We start from the raw sequence: 23,978 nt of genomic DNA, 5'->3' as shown, positions 1-23,978 counted from the left end.
GGGTGAGAGCAAAACTTCATCTCCTATTTTAATTGGTGGAGAACATGCGTCAGTGCAGGGCTGAGGTAGAGCGTGATCCGCAAAGTCCCATAGAAGTGAACGTAGGTGTAGAATAACAACAGCCACTTTTGATTGCACTCCAGCTTGGTGAGGCTCAGTAAAGCCTTCCATCAGAATTCCCTTCAGGCGTCTGTCTCTTTGGTAATAAATGTCCGTTTTTCTGTTTGGAATTCTTCTAGATTGAGTGCAACGAAGCGAGTTGACATCTTCAGCAAAGCACCTTGTATTGTAGAATGAAGCCGTCATTCACCCTCCCATCCTTATGAAGCAGCCTGCCAGGGCTGGAGAGATGGTTCACTGGTTAAGAGCACTTATTGCAGATGAACCAAGTTTAACTCCCAACACTCACAGTTATCCATAACCCCTGTTCCAGAGGATCAGACGCCAGCCGTGTTCTGACCTCCGAGGACACTAAGCACGCACATGGTGCACACACAGCAGACAAAACATTCATATACATATAATAAGTCTAAAAAAATCAATGTAGCTTCCTGGCTTTATGATTTCAGACAGCCCAGGAGAGCCTTGAATGCTGCCAAGACCCTGGTACAATGTAAGTGCTGATGGGTGAGGCCAGTGCTCCTGTCCAGTCTGGAGCCACCCTGATTCCTGCCCCCCAAAGTGATGCAGATACCACTCTCGTGGGCTCCATTGTAGCACCATGGCTGAGGAAAGGCAGGAGCAGAGTCGTCTGACTCAGCTGCCTGGATTTGCTAATGAATCATCCTCAACTTATAGGCTCTAGAAGATCCCCAGATGCCACCTGTACAAAGTGGTATTAAGTTAAAGCCAACACATATGGCAGGTAAAATTCTTCTCTAGTTTCTATGCATTTTCATGCAAGTTCCAGGACACTTGATATTTTCACACACAGACACACACACACAGATACACATACACAGACATTCACATAGATACACATACAGTCATGAAGAGACCCAGACCCAGACATATAAGACACACATGCACACACACAAACACAATACACACATGCACAGATGTTCACACAGACACATACATGCAGACACACACACACAGTCACAAAGAGACCCAGATACAAACACATGAGACAAACATAGACACATATGCAGACATATATACAGATACACACACACATCAACAAACATATGTCAGACACATACACACACAGACATGCACTGACTGCTCTTTCAGAGGACCTGGGTTCAATCCCCAGCAACCACATGGTGGCTCATAACCTGCTATAGTGGGATCTGGTGCCCTCTTCTGGCCTGCAGGTATACATGCAGGCAGAACACACACCTAAAAAAATAAATAAATAAATGTTACATAGAGAAACACTGTCTTGAAAAACAACAAAAACATTTTAAATTACATTGAGGAAGTCTATGATCCGAAAAAGGTTAATGCCATGGAGATGACTGAAGTGGAAAAGTTGTATTTGCAGGAAAAAGTCCTGTCCTGGTGTCAACACCATTGGAGTGCAGGCAGAGAAGCAGTCTGAATGCCGTCTGTAAGAGAGTCTCCTCTCTGTCCTTTAGGAGCAAGCTTTCAGATCATGTGAGGGGCAAGCTTGCTCCTGCCGGGATAACCACAGACCCCAGGCCGACAGCACCCCTGACCCTGGAACACGTGATCCAGACCCATCCTGTGGTGGTAGGCTCCTGTTTGCTCTCCAGGAGATCAAAGGACAGATGAGAGTAGGAGGTGGAGGAGGACCGGGAGGTGGGGCAGCGCAGGAGGCCAGCAAGTGTGAGATTTCTGAGATTTCCGGGCTGGAGACAAGTATGGGAGATGTCGGGTAATGGCGGGCACTGGAGGGATGAAGCGTTTTCTAACTCCCTGGAGTTGGAGCACACAACTATGCCTGCTACAGCACTTGGCGTGTACCTATTTTGTGCACAGCGACAGAGGCCATGCCAGTATGTGTTATTTTCTTCCTTCATTCATTGTAGGAGGCTAAGACCGCACGTCGATACTGGGTGAACTATGTGGACGAAGAATAAGATTTTATACGGTTACTAGATGTAAAGAAAATCCAAACATGATGATAGGCAACGAGGCTGACATCCAGTAAAGATGTAAATCCCTGACACGAGACACCTGGTACGGATCGGTCTTTCCTTGTAAAGGTGACGTCACCATGCAGAGCCCAGAGCCGTGAATTCAGATGGATGGGGACGGCCAACACGGACAGGACAGTGGTCGTTGCCAGCCTGCTGAGCAGACTTAGGAATGGGACTTAAACTGGGGGCTCTTCAGTTCCACTGGCTCGGCGTCCTTCTGCCTGCTGCTGTGTTCGCAGTGCCTTAAGGAAAATATGCCTGTTTTCTTTCTTAAAAATAAGTTTTTTTAGAAAAACTTTTAAATTATGAGTGAGCATAAAAAGGCAGGATCCATTGATCAAAGGCGTCTGGTGAGATGAAATTAGCTTCATAAGGTAGAAAAATATAATTAATGGAGGTAGTAGCCAACACTTGGTTGGATTAGGCACATCTGAAGACAGCATGCAGGAACTGGATAGGCCAAAGACTTGGTCTGATGCCTACCCCTGACAAATAGCTGGCCTTCCTAGGCCAGAGGGGTTTAATCCCAGGTCTAGCAGCAATGACGGAGAGGCATAGGAAGGTACAGCACCAGAAAAGAAAGGTATTTCTAGAATTGGGGGAAAATGTCAACCTTTAGATTTAAGGAGTCCAAAGAATAACAAACAGTAGTGAAAAAACAAATAACGGCGCCAGCTGGGGATGCGGCTCAGTGGGAGAGGGCTTGACTTGCTTTCTCAAGTTCCTGGGTTCACTCCCCAGCACTTCAAGCTGCTGAGAAGCCAAGGACAATGCCACTGGGTTTTGATCCTACTTCATGTTCTGGCTTTGTGGGAGCCTAACCAGTTTGGATGTTCACCTTCCTAGACCAGGATGGAGCGGGGAGGACTTTGGACTTTCCACAGGGCAGGGAACCCTGACTGCCCTTCAGACTGGAGAGGGAGGGGGAGAGGAGGGGGGGGGGGGGGGGGGGGGGGGGGGGGGGGGGGGGGGGGGGGGGGGGGGAGGGGAAAAGGGAGAGGGGGAGGGAAATGGGAGGCGGGGAGGAGGCGGAATTTTTTTTTCAATAAAAAATTATATTTAAAAAAAGAATAAGATAATAGTAATAATAATAACAACAATAATATTAATAACAATAATGTAACTAAGAAAATAAAAAACAAATTAATAATAATAATAATAGGGGATGTAGAGATGGCCTAGCGTTTAAGAGCACGTCTGCTCTAGCAGAAGATCTGGGCTCAATTCCCAGAACTCACACGGTGGTTTACAGTTGTCTATGACTCTGGCAGTGTCAGGGGACCCGAGGCCCACTTCTGGCTTCTGTGGGCACTGTATGCACATGGTACACAGACATACATGCAGGCAAAACACCCACACATGTAAAAATATGAAAAGAAGATTTTAAAAAAACTAGCTAAAAAAAAAATAAAGTTCAGCCAGGCATAAGATGCACACCTTTAATCCCTACACTCACACTTGGGAGGCAGAGGCAAGAGGATCTTTGTGAGTTTGAGATGAGCCTGGTTCAGAATAGCAGTAGAGATCCTTAGAGGAGCCGAAGGAAGAGGCCGTTCTCACAGAGGAATAGCATCCAAAGGCGAGCAGTTCCCTAGTGGGGATGGCAGGTAGAATCTTAGAGAATCTTTTTCTTAAACTCAATTTTTTATTGGTTTTTACTGAGCTCTACATTTTTCTCTGCTCCCTTCCCTGCCTCTCCCCTTCCCTTCAACCCTCTCCCATGGTCCCCATGCTCCCAATTTACTCAGGAGATCTTGTCTTTTTCTATTTCCCATGTAGATTAGATCCATGAATGTCTCTCTTAGGGTCTTCATTGTTGTCTGGGTTCTCTGGGATTGTGAATTTATAGGCTGGCTTTTCTTTGCTTTATTTCTAAAAGCCACTTATGAATGACTACATATGGTATTTGTCTTTCTGGGTCTAGGTTACCTCACTGAAAATGATGTTCTCTAGCTCCATCCATTTGCCTGCAAATTTCAAGATGTCATTATTTTTTTCTGCTGTGTAGTACTCCATTGTATAAATGTACCATATTTTCCTTTTCCATTCTTCGGCTGAGGGACATTTAGGTTGTTTCCAGGTTCCTGCTATGACAAACAAAGCTGTTATGAACATAGTTGAGCACATGTCCTTGTTGTATGATTGAGCATCCTTTGAGTAAATACCCAAAACTGGTATTGCTGGGTCTTGAGGAAGGTTCTTTTCTAATTTTCTGAGAAACTGCCACATAACAGAGTGTACAAGTTTGCACTCCCACCAGCAATGGGGGAGTATGCTCTTTACCCCACAGCCTCTCCAGCATAAGTTGTCATCAGTGTTTTTTGATCTTGGCCATTCTTACAGGTGTAAGATGGAATCTCAGAGTTGTTTTGATTTGCATTTCTCTGATAGCTAAGGATGTTAAGCATTTCCTTAAGTGTCTTTCAGCCATTTTAGATTCCTCTGTTGAGAGTTCTCTATTTAGGTCAGTACTCCATTTTTTTTTTGGATTATTTGCTCTTTTGATGACCAATTTCTTGAGTTCTTTGTATATTTTGGAGATCAGACCTCTGTCTGATGTGGGGTTGGTGAAAATTTTCCCCCATTCTGTAGACTGTCGTTTTGTCTTGTTGACTGTGTCCTTTACTTTACAGAAGCTTTTCAGTTTCAGGAGGTCCCATTTATTAATTGTTTCTTAAAGAATCTTTTTAACAAGAAGTAGAGTCAGGTGGTAGTGGTGCACACCTTCAATTCCAGCACGTGGGAGGCATAGGTGCGGATCTCTGTGAGTTCAAGGACAGCCTGACCTACAAAGTGTTCCAGGACAGCTTGGGGTACACAGAAACCCTGTCTCAAAACACAAAACAACAAGTACTTAACAATTAACTAAGGCAAGTCCACCACTTATAAGCCTCCCTCAAAGAAAGTAAGAAAATGTCAGGCACATTGGTTCCACTGGCGAATTCTGCCGGCGTGTCGGGAGGAACAGCACAGAATGAAACCCGCATGTTCTTCTTGGTTACTACTCCCAATAAAAACAATAGCAAATCATAAAAAGGAAGGGGAATCCTTGAGCTAATCAAATGTTTAACTACACATGTGTGAACAATGGTGTGTGTAACAGCGACGTAGTGCAGCCTTGTCTTTGAGGTGGGAACAACACAAGGGTCCCATCATTTCCACTCCATTGTGAAACTATACCAGAAGCTTGACCCACACAAGGGTGAAAAATGTATAATGCTGTCATCTTTTGTAAGTTTTTGCTTTCATTTTATTTCTTGTGTATAGGTGTTTGTGTACACCTGCACACAGTGCCCCAGGAGGCCAGAAGGGAGTGTTGGATTCCCTGGAACTGTAGTTGCAGATACTTGTGAGCTGCCGTGAAGGGCAGAGAGTTGAACCTGGGTCCTCTGGAGCAACCAGTGTTCTTACCCTCTGAGCCATTTCTCCAGCCCCATCTTATATGGTTTAAATACTACAAGAAAATTTAGCTCTGTTTTATTTTGGTTTTGTTTATTTGGTTTTTGTTTCAGATTTTCAAGATTCCACTGCCTCTGCCTCCTGAGTGCTGGGATTAAAGCTGTGTGCTACACACCCAGCTGATTCAGCTGTGTTTAATTATGCAAACATTTCTCCTCCCAGTAAACAGAATTTTAAAAGAAGATTTAACTGTTGTGTGTGTGTGTGTGTGTGTGTGTGTGTGCATATGTGTGTGATTGGTCAGATATGTCCATTCTCCTAGTGCTGGAGTTACAATTGGTTGTGAACTGGAGGCTGTGTGGGTGTTGGGAACCATAGTTGGGTCCTCTGCAAGAGCACTGAACCTCTGAGCCATCTCTCCAGTCCAGCAAATAGAACCGGTAAAGATACTTGAATAAGAAGGTAATGGAGTTCCTTCATTCCACAGGTGACAAATATGTTAAATACAGCTGCCATGTCATTAATGCTAAGAATATTCATGAGAGATGTGTGTGTGTGTGTGTGTGTGTGTGTGTGTGTGAGAGAGAGAGAGAGAGAGAGAGAGAGAGAGAGAGAGAGAGAAGAATGAATATATCTCAGCTTTTAGGTTAGTTGAGATGGGAGAATCTTTTGAGCCCATGAGTTCAAGATCAGCCTCATCAACTTAGTGATACCGAGGGCAAGAAAGAGGGAAGGAAGGAACCATGGCAGAGTGGCAGGAGGAAGGAGAACTAGAGGGATGGAAGGAAAGGAAGGCAGGCTGCCACTTTCCTTCTTCATCCACAGAGAGCAAGAAAAAGAAGTGGTGTAAGTAAGCGCTGTCCGCTAGCACTATATCCTAACCCTGAGATCTGTGCGCACAGCAGGGCCTCAGAAGGCTGAAGACAAGCCGGACTTCCTTGTGCACACCAAGGATCCCTTAGCTGGAATGTTTGTGACCAGGAGTGTTTAAGACTTCAGAGTCTTTCAGATTTTGGAATATTTGTACAGACTTTAATGTTTAAATATCTCTCATGTCCCAACATCTGTTTCGTAACTGGGGCTGGAGCCAGGTAGTCTCAGTGACTAAGAGCATTTATTTCTCTTGTCAAAGGCCCAGGATAGATTCTCAGCACCCACATGATGGCCCACAACCATCCATGACATCCGTTCCAGGGGGTCTGATGCCCTTTTCTGACTTCTGTGGGGAGTGCACGTGTGATATATGCTTACATACATGCAGGCAGAGTACTCAAACACTAAATAAAAATAATCTAAAAGCAACAACAGAAAATTCACCTTACAGCCCAACCAGAGATGCCGAGTGGTAGCCACACACAGGACTGGTAGCTGGATGGGAGAGCCACGCTGATCCTGCCCTGACTTCAGGGGCCTTGCCTAGCCCTGCTTCTGAAGAACTGGGTCCCTAGCTGGTGCACTGTTGTGATTCACTGGGAGGGTGACCCAGTGCCCTCTGTGAACTTTTATCCATTTGTTGTGTGGTCATCAACTCAGGGACTGACTCCTGAAAAGCTTTCCAAACTGGATTAAAGATGCAGCTATAGGGCTGGACTGGATGGCTCAGAGGTTAAGAACACCACACCGGCTGCTGTTCCAGAGGACTGGCTTTGATTCCCAGCACCGACGTGGCAGCTCATAACTTTAGTTTTAGGAGATCCAAAGCCCTTCTCTGGGGCATGAGTTTGATTTCTGGAGTTCACATGCCAGAAGGAGAGAACTGACTCCCACAAATTGTCTTCCACCTCTTTGTGAGCACTGCAGAACTCGTGTGCCCACACACATAAATACATGCTTGCATACACATGTGCATGTAATGTAAAACATGTAATGTCATATATACATATGTGTGTGTGTGTGTGTGTGTGTGTATTAGGGGTTTGATTATGTAGCTCTGGTTGGTTGGAATTAGTTATGTATACCAGACTTGGCCTCCTCTGTGCCGCCATGTGTACCACCATGACTGGCAATAAAATAAAGTAAAATAAAAAATAAAAAGCATTTTTTTAAAAAATAAAATCTTGGGGTACTGGACAGATTGCCCCATGACTGCGCTCCCAGAGAACCTGTACTGGACACCCAGACCGTCATGGTAGCTCAAAGCTGTCTGTATATCCAGTTTCAGGGATCTGTTGACCTTTTCTGGCCTCTACAGGCACCAGGCAGGCAAGCGGCCCGAGAGCAATATTCAGGGGAAACGCTCACACACATAAAATAATACATTGTTTTCTTTTTCAAAAATGAAGTCTTAGGCCACTGTACCTACGCCATTTGTGTGAGTGAGGAGGGCAAGCTAGCTCAGTGGGTAAAGGATCTTGATGCCAAGTTTGATGATCTGGATTTGATCGCTGGAGTCCACCAGGGAGAAAGAGTGTACTCTGTTGTCCTCTGCACACGTGTGCATGCACACACTGCTTTCCTAAAGGGCCCGAGTTCAGTTCCCAATATCCATGTCAGACAGCTCAAAACTGCCTGCAACTCCAGCTCCAGGGAAAGCTGATGCCTCTGGCTTCTGTAGGCACCTACACACACACACACACACACACACACACACACGCACACGCACACGCACACACACACGCAGCGCACACACACATGCACATGCACGCACACACGAATGCACACACATACACACACGCACACATATACACACAGCGCACACACACATGCAAATACACAGCACACACACGCACATGCACACACACACGTGTGCATACACAAACACACGAACGCACACACATACACACACAAAGAATAAAGAATCAGTAGGAGAGAAGGCAGATTTTCCTGCTGAGGTCCTCGTCTGGGCTATGTGCTCTTAGTTTTTTTTGTCAACTTTTGACACAAGTTAGAGTCGTCTGCGGGGAGGGGACCCCAACTAAGAAAAGGCTTCTTCTATAAGCCTGGAGTGTGGGTGAACCTGTACTGCATGTCCTCCATTAATGGTTGATGTGGGGGTGGTGCCCGCCCTGGGCTGGTGGTCCTGGGCTGGCTGAGCAGAAGCGTGCAGGAGCAGGAAGGAGCCAAGGTCACTACTTCAGTCCCTGCCCCAAGTGAGTTCCCGAACTGACCTACTGGGTGATAGAGTACACGCTGTCAGTTCAAATAAACCCTCTTCCCAGCTTGCTTTCTGCCCTGGCGATTTATCCGCAATAGAAACCCTAACTGACATAGGAATTGGTACCCAGTGGGGTATTGCTGCGTGTGACAGACCTGGCCATGTGTTTTGGGGAGGATCATGGTGGCATGGAATCTGGGCTAGAAACACCCCTCAGTGCTCAGACCGCAGCGGCTGGTTGCTCTCTGGGATCTCAGGAGTGATGCAGGTGATGGCGGACTGGCTTGTGCAGTTTCACAGGGATGCAAAGACCTCTCTGTTTAGGCTAATTATGTGGTATTTTGAATGAAGATTCTGTGGTTCAGGTCAGCTGGGCTGAAGGACCAGTTGTGATTAAAAAGAAACCAGCAGCCTTGTGGTAGGTAGATGTCCTGGGAACTGTTTCCATGGGGACGGCACAGACCATGGCTCTTTTTTTTTTTTTTTTTTTTTAATTTAAGAAAAAGTCATTGGGCATGATGGGAGATACTTTTAATTGTAGCATTCAGGAGGCAGTGGCACTTCAAGGCCAGCCTGGTCTACATAGTGAGTTTCAGGCTAGCCCAGTGTTCAAACAAACAAACAAACAAACAAACAAACAAACAAGCAGTCAAGCGGATCAGCTTTGCCTTCTCCAGGTCTAATTCCTTTTGTAACCAGTTAAGAGAATGTGGTGAGGTGGGCAGCAGAGAAAAACCCTTGCTTCTGCTTTCTGTATACTTAACTTATTTAGTGGGAAAAGACAAATCAGGAGTCAAAACCTCCTCTCACTTTCCCGCTTCTCTGTAAGCTTTAGTGGCCTTATCTGTTGAAGACTGTGGGCACCTTGCAGGGTTGTGTGTCTACATGACGTGTGTACACAATCCCCTGCATACAATAGGCCTTCTTGTATTCTGAGGTAGGACTGGGGTCTGGAAACCAGAATGTGGGTCATTGAAGGCGCTAATTCTGACTTCACTTCAGGTCTGTTGGTGGGAGCCACGGATTGGGAATCTGTTCTCAGAAGTGTGTGAAGAGTACCCGTCCCCATTTTTATCAGCCTTGCCCTTGATCTGTGGGGAGATTTATCTTAACTCCCCTCCAGTCCTTCTTGCAGCCAAGTTCCCCCGGGGCATCCACCCCCTTTCCACCTTTGTGGTCTTTCCTGTGGGCTTGGAGTCAGCAGGTGGGCGCAGCCTCCTCCCTCACACCCACTCCTCCTGGAAGCTGCCTGCAGTTGTCCCCTGCTGGTCACCCTCCTGGGATATCCTCACACTTCCATCATTCTGCTCCTGACCTGTTACTGTTTTTGTCTCCAATGCCCCTTGACATTCCTATAAAAAGCTTCTCAATTAGTGCTCTTCCCTTCCAGGACTTTTGTGGGACTTCAGTTCCTCCTACCAGGACTCTGGAGACCACTGAAGCTCCCACATGTAAGAAGTTTGGCAGGCACCCTCCCTTTCAGAGTTCCCCTTTGGACTTCTCCATCAGCTCCAAAGCTTCTCACCATATCTGCAGCTTTGACCCTCTGACCCCTCTGTGGAGGCCCCATCTCAGTTTACCGTTCTCCTGTGGAAACTGGGAACTAGGAAGCTAGGAAGGCTGCCCCGAATTCAGTGTGGTGGCTGCTGTTCCTCCTAGACACAGGGACATCTGCATTCCGTGGTTGTCCCTGAGCTCAGGAGGACTATGGATGAGGGAAGGCATCGGCATGGGGCCATCTGTGCTAAGATCCATTTCTCTCAGATTTGGCCCAGGTCAAGGGGAATGAAGGAGAAATATGGAATCCCCCAGGAAATGGCTAATGAAGAGGGCAGGAGAATAGCCCAGCACTGAAGAGAAATACCCCACCGTGGTCACCCAAAAATAGCTGTCAGGCCTGAGTCTAAGTCAGGAGTCACAAACAGCCCCCGAAGGGGCAAAAGGAGCCATAGAAGACAGTGGAATAAATAGCATGTCAGAGACCCGGGACTGCCAGAAACTCAAAGGGACAGCAAAGACATAAAATCTGCATGGGAGGCAGTAAAACCCCAAGAGCGACATAGAGACAAACTGACAGGGTGGTGTGGCGCAGATACTTCACACGTCAGCCATACATGCCATACATGCAGAGGGGCCGAGATGAAACAGCTCAGGGGAGAGGCAGGAGAAACGGAAAATAGGCAGGGGCAGTCATTCCCAGGCACGGATGACCTCCGAGGCTTGATGGCCTCACCGAGACAAAGCGCTCCCCCTGATTCACTCCTGAAGAAACCTGGACCCACTGGGCATGGAGCGCTTAGGTAAGGAGGCTGAAGAGACTCAAGCGGTCTGCTCTTTAGCCCTGGATTCAAAGGTCAGAGAGGTCAGGGAGAGACGTTGGCTGCTTTATTTGTTTTCAGTGTATCTACTCCTGGTTCCTAAACCCACCAGGACACTGGTGTGGCTCAGGAGGACAGCTAGGAGAGGAGCTGACCGGAAGGCACCTTCTTCAGCTAGCTCTCACCCAGCTCTGCACTTGCTCAGTGGGGTGACCCGCTTTCAGTCACAGTGACCAGTGAGTGACAGGTGAGCCCTGCTGGTCCCCTTTGAAAGCCTGTCTACTCTTCTCTACAAAACCAGTCATCGCAAATAATCCAATGTCCTTAAACGAGACGCTCAATGTCAAGTAGTCTAAAGAACTGTGCGCGTTTAAAAGCAACCACCAAAGTCACCGTTTTCTTTCCCCACTTGGTGACAATTATTCTCATTGAAGGGGGTCTCTGTGCATTAACTTAGGATTCGGGAGTGCTCTGTTTGCTTGGTCAGCTTGGGGGAACAAGAAGCTGCTAAGGACTAGCTTGGTACCTGAACTGAGCAACTAATTGGGCTCATGTCTCTGTGTTCTGCAGTATGGATTTCCATTATGCCTAGCCTCCCAAAGACCCCCCCCACACACTTTTCTTTCAATAAAGAAGACCCTAGATGTGAGGCCAGGACCCAGGATGTCTCCTCTCTTTAGTTCCAGCTCCCAAGAACAGGGGCTTTGTTGTCTGAGAAGGGATGCGACCAGGGGAACCTACCCCTCCGGGAACTGAGTTGGGCATACATTTATGGTTCCTGGGCTCTCCCCTTTGTTTATTTTTTGTGGGAAGGTTGCGGGTGCAGAGGCCCGGGCATGAAGTTTCTCTGCTTTTTCTGGGAAGGCTGAGGCTTCCCAAGGACCGGCCAAACCCGGAGAGAAGTAGAATTGCAAGTAGGGCGAAGGCCACTCCTCTCTCAGGGAAGCGCAGGTTATTAACTGGGAATTCTTTATAGCTGGCCCGAAGGCAGTTTTCGGCTGTAAACTGTCATGCACCGCAGCCCTCCTTAAAAAAGGCTATGGACGAGGTTCTGGGGACAAAGATCAGAAATCAACCACAGAAGAGGGTAGGGCCGAAATAGCTAAGCCTTGGAAGAGTTGCTTTTAGCCTGGAGTGTAGAGATATCACTGTTCACGGTAGAAAATGTAATATTATTTATTTGTCTCCTCTCGTTTGGAGAACGGATCCAAAGCAATCTTCCATGAGCTTCGTGGAGGATGGAGAAAAATTCATCTGTGAAGAACCCTATTCCCAGGCCGGATTCACCTTCACGCCAGAGGTTAGAGACCTCCAGCCTCTTTTGGATCCACCCTTCGTCCTCACGTCCACTCCGCCTAGACAGACCCTTTATTCCCAGTGCAGGGACTCAGAGAGTCTCAGGCCTTAGGTCTTTTGCATCTCTTCCGCAAACTCCTGCAAACCCACCATACAAGCTGGCTGGTGGGCGTTGCGGGTAGGGCTAGGACTGGGTGCAAATGAGGGCCTTTTGGTGTGTCTGCAGAAGGAACCGTTTCCCTACGGTCGGGCCAGACCGAAATTTCTTTACATCCTGGACTACAAAAGAGCAATAAGCATGATAGCTAGCGAATCCCAGTGCCCAGTAGTCAGTTGGAAAAGGGAAAGTAGCCCAGGACGAGTTCCCATCCCACTCCGGGAGTGCCTTCCCGCCATTGGCTCCCAGAAAACCCTCTCTTGCAGAAGCAAGAGGCAGGCAGAATCCGAAGACCGGGTCTGCCTTTCCCAGCAACCCCGACCCTAAAGACTTCCCAGGGAGACTAGGAGAGGCACAGGATTTTCAAAAGTGGGTGCCCCACCTGATGCAGGGGCCTTTTCCAAGGAACTTCCAGGGTCGGGTGCGCGTGTGGAAGACGGGGAAAGGGAGGCTAGAACCCAGACCCTCGTTAAAGAACTGAGAGCGATCTCTGGCTTCCTTCCCGCTTCCTGGGCTCCCATTTTAGAGGAATGTTATTGTTTAAAGAGACCCCATTGAACTATTTCCTGCTCTTTGTCACCTTCCTCTCGCTCTCCGGCAGAGGTTCTCACCGAGAGGTAATAAACCAACTGCTGCCCACACCGCTTGGCGCGGAGGCGGATAGGGAAACGCGCCCAGCGTGCGTTCCAATAATCCCGGGGCCACATTCGGTGCAGGCGCAGCTACCATCACCAAAGTCCAACTTTTATGTGGGATGCGAGGACACCTACTAGGGTCGCTATCTGGACAGATTCGCACTGGCCTTCCCTCTCCACGCAGGTGAAGGTCGTGGGGAACCCGGACGGCCGAGGTGGGAGTTAGTGGCAGTCCACGGGGCGAGGGGATGTGTCCCGAAGCTGCTGCACCTCTGGGGGCTGAGGCTTCGGAGTGGTCAGGGAGACGCAGATCCGCCGTAGTCCCTCGCAGGTGCGCGCAGCGTGGACACTCTAAGTGCGACTGCCGCAGGTGCTAGGGTGCGCTTGCAGAGCGCGATGTGATCGAGTGTGGGAGTGGAGAGTTTAGCAGTTGTTCTGGGAGCAGGGGCCTGGGTGGCTTCAGCACTGCCCCTTGCCCTCCCCCCAGGGTCCGCCCCGCCGCTTTGATGGAGGTGCAAACATTTGGGGGAGGGCGGGGGTGTCGGGACTGAGCCCGACGCTTTTCTTACAGGAAGCGCGCGCGGAACCCATTGTTGGCCCCCGGCCTCCGGGCCCGCCCGGCCGGTCTGATATGGCCGCACACCGCCAATGGGCAGTGGCTCAGTACTTCAAAGGGTGTCCCGCCCAATCCGCCGCGCCCCCTGCGAGGCCACTTGGGCTGTATTTATGGGGAGGGGACCCATTTTCTCTTCCCCAGAGACTTACTCTTGTCGCGCCTTGCGGGAGTTCAAGTGGAACCACGGCTCCCCAGCCCCTCTCCCCTCTCCCCGCCCCCTTCCCCCCACATCCCGGTCCTGGGCCTCCTTTGGCGAATGTGCTGGGACCCAGGTGTGGTCTTTGGGTTCCGCGAGTGACCCTTTTTCTTGGAAAAGGGGAGTGAGAGAAGTGAAGGTGGCTCTTGGGTAGGCAGTCGAGACTCGGAGCGGTGGAGAGGGCGGCAGGAGGATGAGCTCCCCAGGCACAGAGAGCGCAGGGAAAAGCCTGCAGTACCGAGTGGATCACCTGCTCAGCGCCGTGGAGAGCGAGCTGCAGGCGGGCAGCGAGAAGGGCGACCCCACGGAGCGCGAGCTGCGAGTGGGCTTGGAGGAGAGCGAACTGTGGCTGCGCTTCAAGGAGCTAACTAACGAGATGATTGTGACCAAGAACGGCAGGTAGGTGCGTGCTGCAAGACTGCGGTCTGGGGCCTGGAGAATGCCTTTCGGGTATAGAGGTGTAGAACACCGTTTTCTGCTTAAGGCCGACTTTCTGTTTCTTCCCGCTGCGTTAACTGCCCCGAGGGGGTTTCCTAACACAATTTTCTCCGGAACTTTCACTGACGAAACTCTAGGATTCCCCCAGGTCTACACTGGTGTGGCCAGGCTTGCCTGCGTCCTCTAAAGCCTTGATCAGTTTGTCCCTCTTCTGTCTCTAGAGACTGTGGGCTTTGTGGGGAGATGGATTTAGTCCCAGGGCTGACTAAGCTCAGGCAAAGAATCTTGTGAGACCGGCCGCAGGGGTGCTTCTTTGACCATAATAAACACTTGGTGCCAGGCTTCCTCACTCCAGCCGGATGGGGTCCTCCTGCTGTGCCCTGTCTTTTCCAGGAGGATGTTCCCGGTGCTGAAGGTGAACGTTTCGGGTTTGGACCCCAATGCCATGTATTCCTTCTTGCTGGACTTCGTCGCGGCTGACAATCACCGCTGGAAGTATGTGAATGGGGAGTGGGTACCTGGGGGCAAGCCGGAGCCTCAGGCGCCCAGCTGCGTCTACATCCACCCAGATTCGCCCAACTTCGGGGCCCACTGGATGAAGGCTCCGGTGTCTTTCAGCAAAGTCAAACTCACCAACAAACTCAACGGAGGAGGCCAGGTAGGGTGTGCGGGAGGCAGGGAGACAGCCGCAGGGCGCAGCCCAGAGAGTAGAGGGCTGCGCCTCCCCCAGCTGGGAGCCTAGAAGGGCTCCCTCAGCTTCTGTCAGCCTCACAGAAGCCACCACAGGCCTCCCCAATTAAATCTTTAGTACTGTTTATAATTAAACTGATAAGGGTCACACCGAGGCCCGCGGTTGGGAGTCCTCACTCTGGAAGGCTGGGGTGGCGGGTGGAACAGGCTGGCTGGCCTGCCTCTTGGGAAACCTGCTCAGGCTTCATCACTCTGAGGGACCCAGCCGGGTGGGCTTTGATTATGAATCCTCAGTCACATCGAAGTCAGAAGGGAACACCGTGGGACACTCCACTCTTCTCGAAAGCCCTTAATTGGAGCCTGTTGCTAGAAAACTCAACTCTAAGTCGCCATCAAGGCAGGCATTTAAAGTTGTCTGTGGCCTTATTCTGTCAGGGTTCAATAGTGTGTAGCGCCTCATAGCCTAGTTCCAGACCAGCCGTGAGAAGCAGATGTATAAGACACGGAGAAACCCCACCATGGGGTGCATACTGCGGGCAGTTTCCCCGGAGACTTTGTAGCTGGATCCGTTTCTCACCTAGAAGTTGCTGTGGAGGCTGTGGTACTGAGGTGGGCACCGTCTCCACGTTTGCTCCTTTTCTCTCCTGCAGATCATGTTGAATTCCTTACACAAGTATGAGCCTCGCATTCACATTGTGAGAGTGGGGGGCCCACAACGCATGATCACCAGCCACTGCTTTCCCGAGACCCAGTTCATAGCTGTGACGGCCTATCAGAACGAGGAGGTGAGGCTTCGGAAGGGAGAGAGAGGGTCCCTCTCCGTGTGCTCACCCGCTGTGCCTAGGCCGGGGACTTCATGCTTTGTAAAAATCTCCTGGAAAGGGCTAGGTGACAGTCCCTGCTCTCAGCAATGTGAAGTCCTGTGGCTGTTAATAACACCTCCAGAAACCCAGGGTATGTCTGAACATAGACATGATAGAGACCAAATTTATTGGGAATCTCACTCAAATTGCTTTTTTTTTTTTTAAATTTCCCAACATTTCAGACCCAGATAGAAAAATTTTCTGATTCAATCTGAATATTTCGACTTGTTTCTGTTCTTTCTTGGTTTCTTTTTTCCTTCTTTGGTAGTGTTCCCCCCCCCACCCCCGCCGCCATTTCCACCTTTATTTGATTCAGGGTCTTGCTATGTAGTCCTGGCTATCCTTATATTCACAGCAGTCCTCATGCCTCAGCACTCTGAACCTTGGACTGACAGACTCATGAACTTCTCATGGTCCCCCCCCCATTCAATCAAGTCTGGTAATAGCACTGAATTAGTAAATGTCCTTCCTTGTTTTTCAGATCACAGCCCTGAAAATTAAATACAATCCGTTTGCAAAGGCCTTCCTTGATGCCAAAGAAAGGTGAGAATTCCAACCCCACTCTGGGTAGAAAGAAGTTTCTCTCTCTGGGAAATTCTTCCTTTGACTACTCTGATTTTTTTTTCTTTTTTCAGAAATGATCACAAAGATGTGCTGGAGGAGCCCGGGGATGGCCAGCAGCCGGGGTATCCCCAATGTACGTTTGTTGGTCCTCCATTCTCCGTGGCCTTCTGGCTTGTTTGAGTTCTAAGATTCTCCAAAACCAGAACCCACAGGGAAGCAGAAGGCTTTCTGGGAACAATGTGGGCATAGCAGGATGGCCCTTTGTGACCAACACAAATGCCCTTTGGTTTGGGGGCTGTTGCCTGATCTTCTTGGGCTTTGGATACTGGCAGGCCAAAGAACTCTGGATTTGTGTGTTTGTTCTGTAGTAGCCAGAGGTAGAGTGGACTCCTGGGAGTTTAGACTTGGTTATGATGGGAATTCAGTTCAGCCCCCTCCCTTGGAGATGACCTCCACTCTTGTTAGTGGCTGAACACTGAATGGCTATCTTTGGAGACACACATGAACAACCATCCTGCTTAGTCCCCTTTGGTTCCTGACTTCTGTGGCTTGGAAGGAAGGGGGCTAGTCCTTTTAGAATTCCTTTGGGAGTTCTCTTAGCCAGAATGAGGGGTGCAGATAGATCAGCTATTCTCAGCTGGTATTTTAACACCACCTTCCACAAATGTGACAAATGAATTTAAGAAACAAGTCCCCCATTGTGACTCAAAGGTACTCATTTGAGAGCAGATAGGGAGAAATGGGCAAGAGATGGCCTGTGTATGGGGCCACACAGGACAGCATGGGCGTGCGTGCCTGTGTGCGCACGTGTGCACGCATATGTGCATGTGTGCACACGACTCTATCTTTTAAGTATTGTCTGAGGAACTGTCCTGCTTAGAAATTGTCTCATGGATCATTCATTTTGCTTAATTAAAAAAAATTAGTTTAGTTCATGTAGCTGTCTTGGAGAGGAGATATTGTGGGGAGAATGGGGAGGCCTGGAGGAGGCAAACAGAAGGGACTAAATAGGAGATAGATTCACTAGCTATTTCTGAGGCAGGAGCATGACTGAGGAGGAGCAGTCCTGAACAGTCTGAGTCCCACCTGTGGCCAACTGTGTTCCTCCTGTCTTCATGCTCCTTCCTTTGAACAATCATCTCATTCTTGCTGATAGAAAGCTTCTTGCCACAAAGACATCCCACGCAGGCTGGGAGAGGTCTCAGGTTTGGTCCTCCAGGACAGAGCAATGGGCTCAGTTCAGGCCACTCGAGAGCTGGGCATCTCAGGCTTACAGAGTGGAGTTCCACACTCTGATGTTTGAGATAAGTTAGCACTGAGGGGTGGGTCATTGGGTGTTCCTCACTTCCAGAGAGAGACTCCTGGGTTAGGGCTAGGGTGGTTCTGAGTCTCAAGCAAGGGCCTCTCACTCAGCATGCTTTCCTCACAGCAGGGGGTTGGCTTGTTCCTGGCACCAGCACCCTCTGTCCACCTGCCAGCTCCCACCCTCAGTTTGGAGGCTCGCTCCCTCTCCCCTCCACACATGGCTGCGAGAGGTACCCGGCTCTGAGGAACCACCGCTCATCCCCTTACCCCAGCCCGTACGCTCATCGGAACAACTCTCCCAGTAGGTTCTGTGTCTTGGTTCATCAGAGGCTGGGTGGTGGTGGGGACACCAGTGGGGAGGAATTCATACAGGGGTGCGGGATAGAGAACCCAGCTCCTGGTGGCTCCTGAAGAGACTTGGTCAGGATGGTGGTTTACCAGAGGTCTCTATCATGTTCCTCAGAACACCCTCCAGGCTTAAAAACAACAGCTGTCTGGTCCTTTTCACTGCTCTCTAGTTTAGACGTTCGATGAGGTGATCTCTCTAAGGTAATCCATCATTGGACTAGAACAAAGATTCTCCAGGTGTAGAACCCAGGCCCTCAGTGTCACTGAGAACCAGCCTCAGTGCAGATCCTCCCAGCCCCAGAAGCTGCAGGGTGTGGTGGCCCTCCTGACCACCTTCCCCATGGGGACTTCCAGAGACCTCCTCTCTCACACTGTCTGCTCCAGGAGGAGGGGGAAATGGCTAAGGAACACCATAAAACAATTAAGTAATTACAGCTGATTCCCAGTGAAAGGCAACAGCTCTGGAGACCTGTTCAAGGAGAGGCTGGCCTCTGAGGTGGGGAGATCATATTTTTAATTTAGTGAGGCCCTGGTTTCCAAAGCCTCCTCAACCCTTATAGCATCACCCCCTGTGGAAAAGTGGCAAGTGCTATTTATTTACTTAGCACTTACTTGGCTAGCATTTGAAAGGCTCTGAATCTGATCCCCAAGTCACAAAATAGAAATAAATAGCATAAAAATAAAAAGATAAGCAATACCAGTGTCTGCGGGGCATCTGGTGGGATGATAAGAGATAGCTTATATTAACTGGGATATATTTTCAAATAATTAACATAAAACAATAAATATTGCCCTGATGGCCACTTAAGTGGCTTGCTCGCTGCATCTAGTGTCCAGGCAGAATTTGTTTGCAGCGTTAGGTTGGCTCAGCTGTTAGTATCGTTTTTGTTACACTTTCTCCCTTTTCAAAGACCTGCCGGTAACTCCCCTCTCTGCCCCCAGCCTATGCCGACAATTCGTCTGCCTGTTTGTCCATGCTGCAATCCCACGACAACTGGTCTAGCCTAGGAGTGCCTGGCCACACCAGCATGCTACCCATGAGTCACAGCACCAGCCCGCCTACCGGCTCTAGGTACGTATGGTCTGTGTGTGTGTGTGTGTGTGTGTGTGTGTGTGTGTGTGTGTGCGCGCGCGCGCGTGGGTGCGCACGTGTGAAAGCAAGTCCTCCTACAGCTTCTGCTGGTTCCATTTATGGCCTTTCCCCTGATCTGCCTCTGGATCCCACCTATGGGTTGGGCTTGTGTTTATAATTAAACTAAGCTGAACGGTACCAGGGACACAGGTTCCATGTGTAGTTTTGGTGGCCTGCCTTTATTTTACTGGTGGTTTGCTCTACTTAACCAAACCAGGGTACAGCCTTACCTTGGGTCTTAGCATCACTGTGATGAACAGGCCTCTAATTCATCTGAGTTTCTCCATATGTAAAAAGATACAAAATAGCTCCAGCCTCAGGCTGTTTCTCTCAGGCTGATGGGGTTGGCATGTGTGGTTTAAAGTAACCTTTGAATTTTGAATTTGAAATTCGTGCCCTGGCAGTGCTGAAGCATGCGTGGGTAGCCCTCATATGGCGGTTCTGCTGAACTATTGGGTTTTGTGGTCTAAGCTGATGAGGATGACTGACCACGTCTCTTCCCTTAGAGAACCTTAATCAGTTAGGGCAAGGCATTCCTTGACTTTTCTGTGGATAAGGGAGTAGAAGCCCTGAATGGCATGCTGGGAAACAGGTAAAGGATGGGAACTGACTGACCAGTGAGTTCTATAACAGGAAGGCTCAAACATACAGCAATGCTGGTGGCAACGCATCCCCCTCAGGCTTGTTACTCCTCCACAGTACTGACAGGATAGCAGAGGAGCAAAGCTGGAGGCCACCACGGGTTCTCCCGTGGGGAAAGGTGCCGACAGTATAAATTCTGGGACAGTGGTGTGTTGATGGGCCTGCCATCATGTGACCTTGACCTCAAAGGCATCCCTGGTGGTCTAGAGCAGTGGTTTTCAACCTTCCTAACGCTGTGAGCCTTTAATGCAGTTCCTTGCGTTGTGGTGACCCAACCATACAATAATTCCATTACCACTTCAAAACTACAATTTTGCTGTATTGATCGTAATGTAAATATCTGATATGCAGGATTAGATGTGTAACACCCAAAAAGGTTGCCACCCACAGGTTGCCAACCATTGATCTAGGACATTAAATGTTTGCCTAAGGTCTTAGCTGTTTTTGTTTGTAATAGGAATCTAGTTGTCAGGTGTTTCTTTGGACATGGGGTTCCAGTATATAGCCCAGGCTGGCCTTGCGCCCACTATGGAGTCTAGAGCTCAAGATCTCGATTCTCCTGGCTCAGCGCCCTCAGCTGTTGGCAGGTATTGCTGCACCCACTTTAGTCTGATCTTGAATCAAACACACCCAAGACATCAGGCTTGTCAATGGCCCTGAGGACATTGTTTCAGAAGCTAGAGAACCTGCTGGGAGCCAAGTGCTGACCAGTTTGGTGTCTCAGTCTGAAACTCACGCCTGGAAAAAACCAGTAGTCCTCCTTAATTTACCCAGGCTAGCCCTCAAGTTCAAATTGAGGTAGGTGTAGAGGAAAGCATGTTAAATAATGGTCATCATGTCAGATCATGTTATATGTTTATAGATGAACTCTAAGGAAGGTTTCCCAAACAAAAATTTAACATAGTTTAATTAAATTTGTTTCTAGGGTGTAGGCCAGAGGGCTTGATACTCATTTCAGTATCCTCATTTTAAAGATGAGGAGACAGCCTGAGGAGCTGTCACGGGGTGAGCCACAGAGCAGAGCTGGTCTCAAGTCCAGCTCTGGGGTTGCTTGCATATTGGCCCATGTCAACCTTGCTAACACACTGTCCACTGAATGAGATGGGCCAGCGATGATGCTATTCTGAGGAACACTTTCCTCTGTGAATTCAGGGGTTGCTGCAGGGTGTTGGCCACATTATCCAGCAAAGTAGGCCCATAGCGCCGAGCCTTGGAGCTCAGTGTGTTAAAGAACACAGAGCTGCTTGCCCAGAGTCTGTCTTAGCAGACCGCGGCCCGCTACTGCCCACTGGGCTTGTGTGCGCCTTCCTTTTTAGTTTGCTTCCTGTTGACTTTGTGTCCTCACACACTAGCTTCTAAACACATGGTAATAGTGGAAAGGCGAGCCTGCAAAACTGTGGGATGACGCAATTACCGACAACAACGTTCTGATTACTGGTCCCTCCCCTCCAACTCTCACCCATGTTGCTTATTTGTAGCCTCTTCCCAGCGCCTTGACATCTGTTTTCTTCATTTCAGCCAATACCCCAGCCTATGGTCTGTGAGCAATGGCACCATCACCCCAGGCTCCCAGACAGCTGGGGTGTCCAACGGGCTAGGAGCCCAGCTCTTTCGGGGCTCCCCTGCACATTACGCACCTCTGACGCACACGGTCTCGGCGGCCACGTCCTCTGGCTCCCCTATGTATGAAGGGGCGGCTACCGTCACGGACATTTCTGACAGCCAATACGACACAGCTCAGAGCCTCCTCATAGCCTCGTGGACTCCCGTGTCACCTCCATCCATGTGACCTGAACTCTTCCCCGATGTGCGCTAAGACTTGTAACAGCCAGTGTCGACTGGATCCTCTCCTAGGCACCACAAGGCAGGCTCTTGGGACAAGGGAAAGACATAAAAGCTTGCTACAAACTCCATTGTCAAGTAAGAGGATGTTTATCATCTTCCACGACCCTCTTGCTTGACGCCCGCGGTAGTGATGTGTGCCCTACATGTGAAGCCAGGTACAGAGGCGAGGCTGGGGTCCTGTGAAATCCTTTGTCTCTACTACAACGTGTAGGTGACTTTGAAAGGCTGGGCTTTGCCCACCCTGTCCTGCTTTAGGGAGACACAAGGCACACTTCTAATGCCCGTCCTCACTGCTTTAGAGTAGTTAGCTTTGAGGACAGAGAAATCATAGCCAGCAGACTGTAGCTAAAATGGAAACTCCTCCGCCCTCTAGAAGATTCTACCTTAAGCACATGTAGCTTCTTGTGTTGTGAAGTCAACTGCGCGATACTTTTCTGTGACAAACTAGCCAAAGACAATCGGCAGAAAGTTTATTTCTTTTCTGCACAATAAAGGCAATATGCATCAGATGGTCCTTGCGGTTATTGTGTTCAGGTCTCCTTTTGGGAAAGGCTTTCTCTAAGATGTGTTCTGAACTTTAATGCTGTAGCTAAATTGGGTGCAGAACTGGCGGGATGCAGGTTATGTACCTGTGCAATCTTAGTGGCTAAAAAAAAAAAGTAAAATGAAGTCATATGGAATCACAGATGAATGTGCATGGCAGTATTGAAGCATGTCGATGTTATAAAGATACAGGATATCCGCCTGATACATGGAAGGGCATAAAATGGGTTGATAAAGTCGGTTAATGTATAGTCGCCATAGAAATATGACTGCCAGTGGCTTTTGACTTTTGCAATCACTGTTTTTGTTTTTCCCCACCAGTGGGAAGACGCTGCAGGGGCCTGGGGGTGTGTGGTAATCCCTCCATCTAGTGGCAGAATCCACAGTGGGACCTAGGTTTTGGCTTAACCCAAATCTCTTCTCTCTTAAAAAGTTTCGCTGGGCAGTTTGGTCACCGGTGGTTGTGCACATTAAGTTTGAAATAGAAAGCTGAGGGGTAAGCAGGGTACCCCCTGCAGCACTGCCTTCCTCAGACCCCATGCTGAGGATACAAAGTGATTGCTTTCCAGAGCTTAGGTAGAAACGACCGCACTTGGTGTAGTCTGCGCCCTATTCTTAGAGGGCTTGCCCTCTTCCTGGAGAGCTCCGCACACCTGACCAGACTGATTGACAGGGTTAGGCGAAAAGTTGCAGAATTAATCCACGGCTAGGATTGGGGAATAAACCAATTGTTTGTCTGTGGGTCCTCACCAGGGCAGGTGCTAAGATTCTGGGCCTGGGCTGGGAGGATATTTGAGGTGGAGACCAGGTGTGAGCAGGTGCCACCCTGAGCTCATGCTCTTCACAATGTGTGTGGAGTGTGGCCTTGTACGTCAGGAACTTCACTGCCCCTGTGGTGTCTGCTGGGGTTGAAGAACCTGCAGGTCATCACGAGGGATGTCTTCATCCTGTTATTAAGGCTGAGGAGACAGAGCTCCGTATCCCTTCTGTTATGAGTCTGTGTCATAGCGGGGCAAGTTCTGAGCATGGGCAGTGGATGACGATTGACCTGCTTAGCTTCATCAAAGTATTCAGGTTTTGAATTAGAGTGGTATTTTAATAATTCAATCTTTGTGGTGATGAAGTGGGAACAGAAGGGGCTGTAAAATGGAAAGGACCTGGATTTGAGCTCTGCAATCTCGCCTCATCTACAGGGGATATGATCTAAGATCTGTTGGAAGACTGAAACCATGGGTGGTGTGTGTGTGTGTGTGTGTGTGTCTGTGTGTGTGTACAGTTTTCCCCATCTGACCGTCCATCCATCCATCATCCATTTATCCATCTATCATCTATCTACCCATTATCCATTCATCCATTCATCCATCCATCCATCCATCCAAGTGGCATCTCTTAATTTAAAAAATAGGCACTGAAGGATATTAATAAATATAATAAAATCGAGCAGTTATTACAGTGTATTGTGATAAAGTCACCAACACTACATTTGCTTATTGAGTAATAGTTACTGAGTCTCAAGCACTGTGATGCTAAGACAAACGCCCTGATGTCCACACAGATGTGTAAGAGTGGGTACAGTGGACAGAAGAAAGATCCGACCCAGGCACAATGCAGCAGGCTGCTGTAATTTATTTAACAGGTGGCACAAGAAAGACACCACGTGACAGAGCTCACGTGGAGGGGCTTTTTACTGGGGGAAAGGGAATGGAAAACGGGGAAAAGTGGGGAGGGGAGAGGGGAGACTGGCCTCGGGACCGGAGCGGAAGAGAGAGAGAGGGAGAGAAAGGGGGGGGGG

General features: G+C 49.1%; 2 protein-coding genes across 4 annotated transcripts in view; both read left to right on the top strand.

Annotated features, from left to right (window-relative positions):
* Positions 1-3,000, top strand: part of LOC126497776 (uncharacterized) — a 74,148-nt gene extending 71,148 nt beyond the window's left edge. For all 3 annotated transcript variants that reach the window (XM_050135952.1, XM_050135951.1, XM_050135950.1), the window contains 2 exons: positions 1,581-1,695; positions 1,995-3,000. In XM_050135952.1, the coding sequence (XP_049991909.1) occupies positions 1,581-1,695; positions 1,995-2,045 (166 nt within the window). In that variant the 3' untranslated portion in view covers positions 2,046-3,000. The remainder of the gene's footprint in view (positions 1-1,580; positions 1,696-1,994) is intronic.
* Positions 3,001-12,041: 9,041 nt separating this feature from the next.
* Positions 12,042-22,083, top strand: Tbxt (T-box transcription factor T). The gene is made up of 8 exons (XM_050135841.1): positions 12,042-12,216; positions 12,971-14,912; positions 15,595-15,729; positions 16,289-16,350; positions 16,443-16,504; positions 17,801-17,977; positions 18,967-19,096; positions 21,317-22,083. The coding sequence occupies exons 2-8, from the start codon at positions 14,652-14,654 to the stop codon at positions 21,585-21,587; spliced, it is 1,098 nt and encodes a 365-aa protein (XP_049991798.1). The 5' UTR covers positions 12,042-12,216; positions 12,971-14,651; the 3' UTR covers positions 21,588-22,083.
* The last annotated feature ends 1,895 nt before the right edge of the window (positions 22,084-23,978 follow it).

This window comes from Alexandromys fortis, unplaced genomic scaffold (genome assembly GCF_014885135.2).
Source record: "Alexandromys fortis isolate MF-2015 unplaced genomic scaffold, M_Fortis_MF-2015_v1.1 scaffold_23, whole genome shotgun sequence".
Taxonomy (NCBI): domain Eukaryota; kingdom Metazoa; phylum Chordata; class Mammalia; order Rodentia; family Cricetidae; genus Alexandromys; species Alexandromys fortis.
Note: the sequence above shows the minus strand (reverse complement) of the source record. Positions and strands in the feature narration are given on the sequence as shown.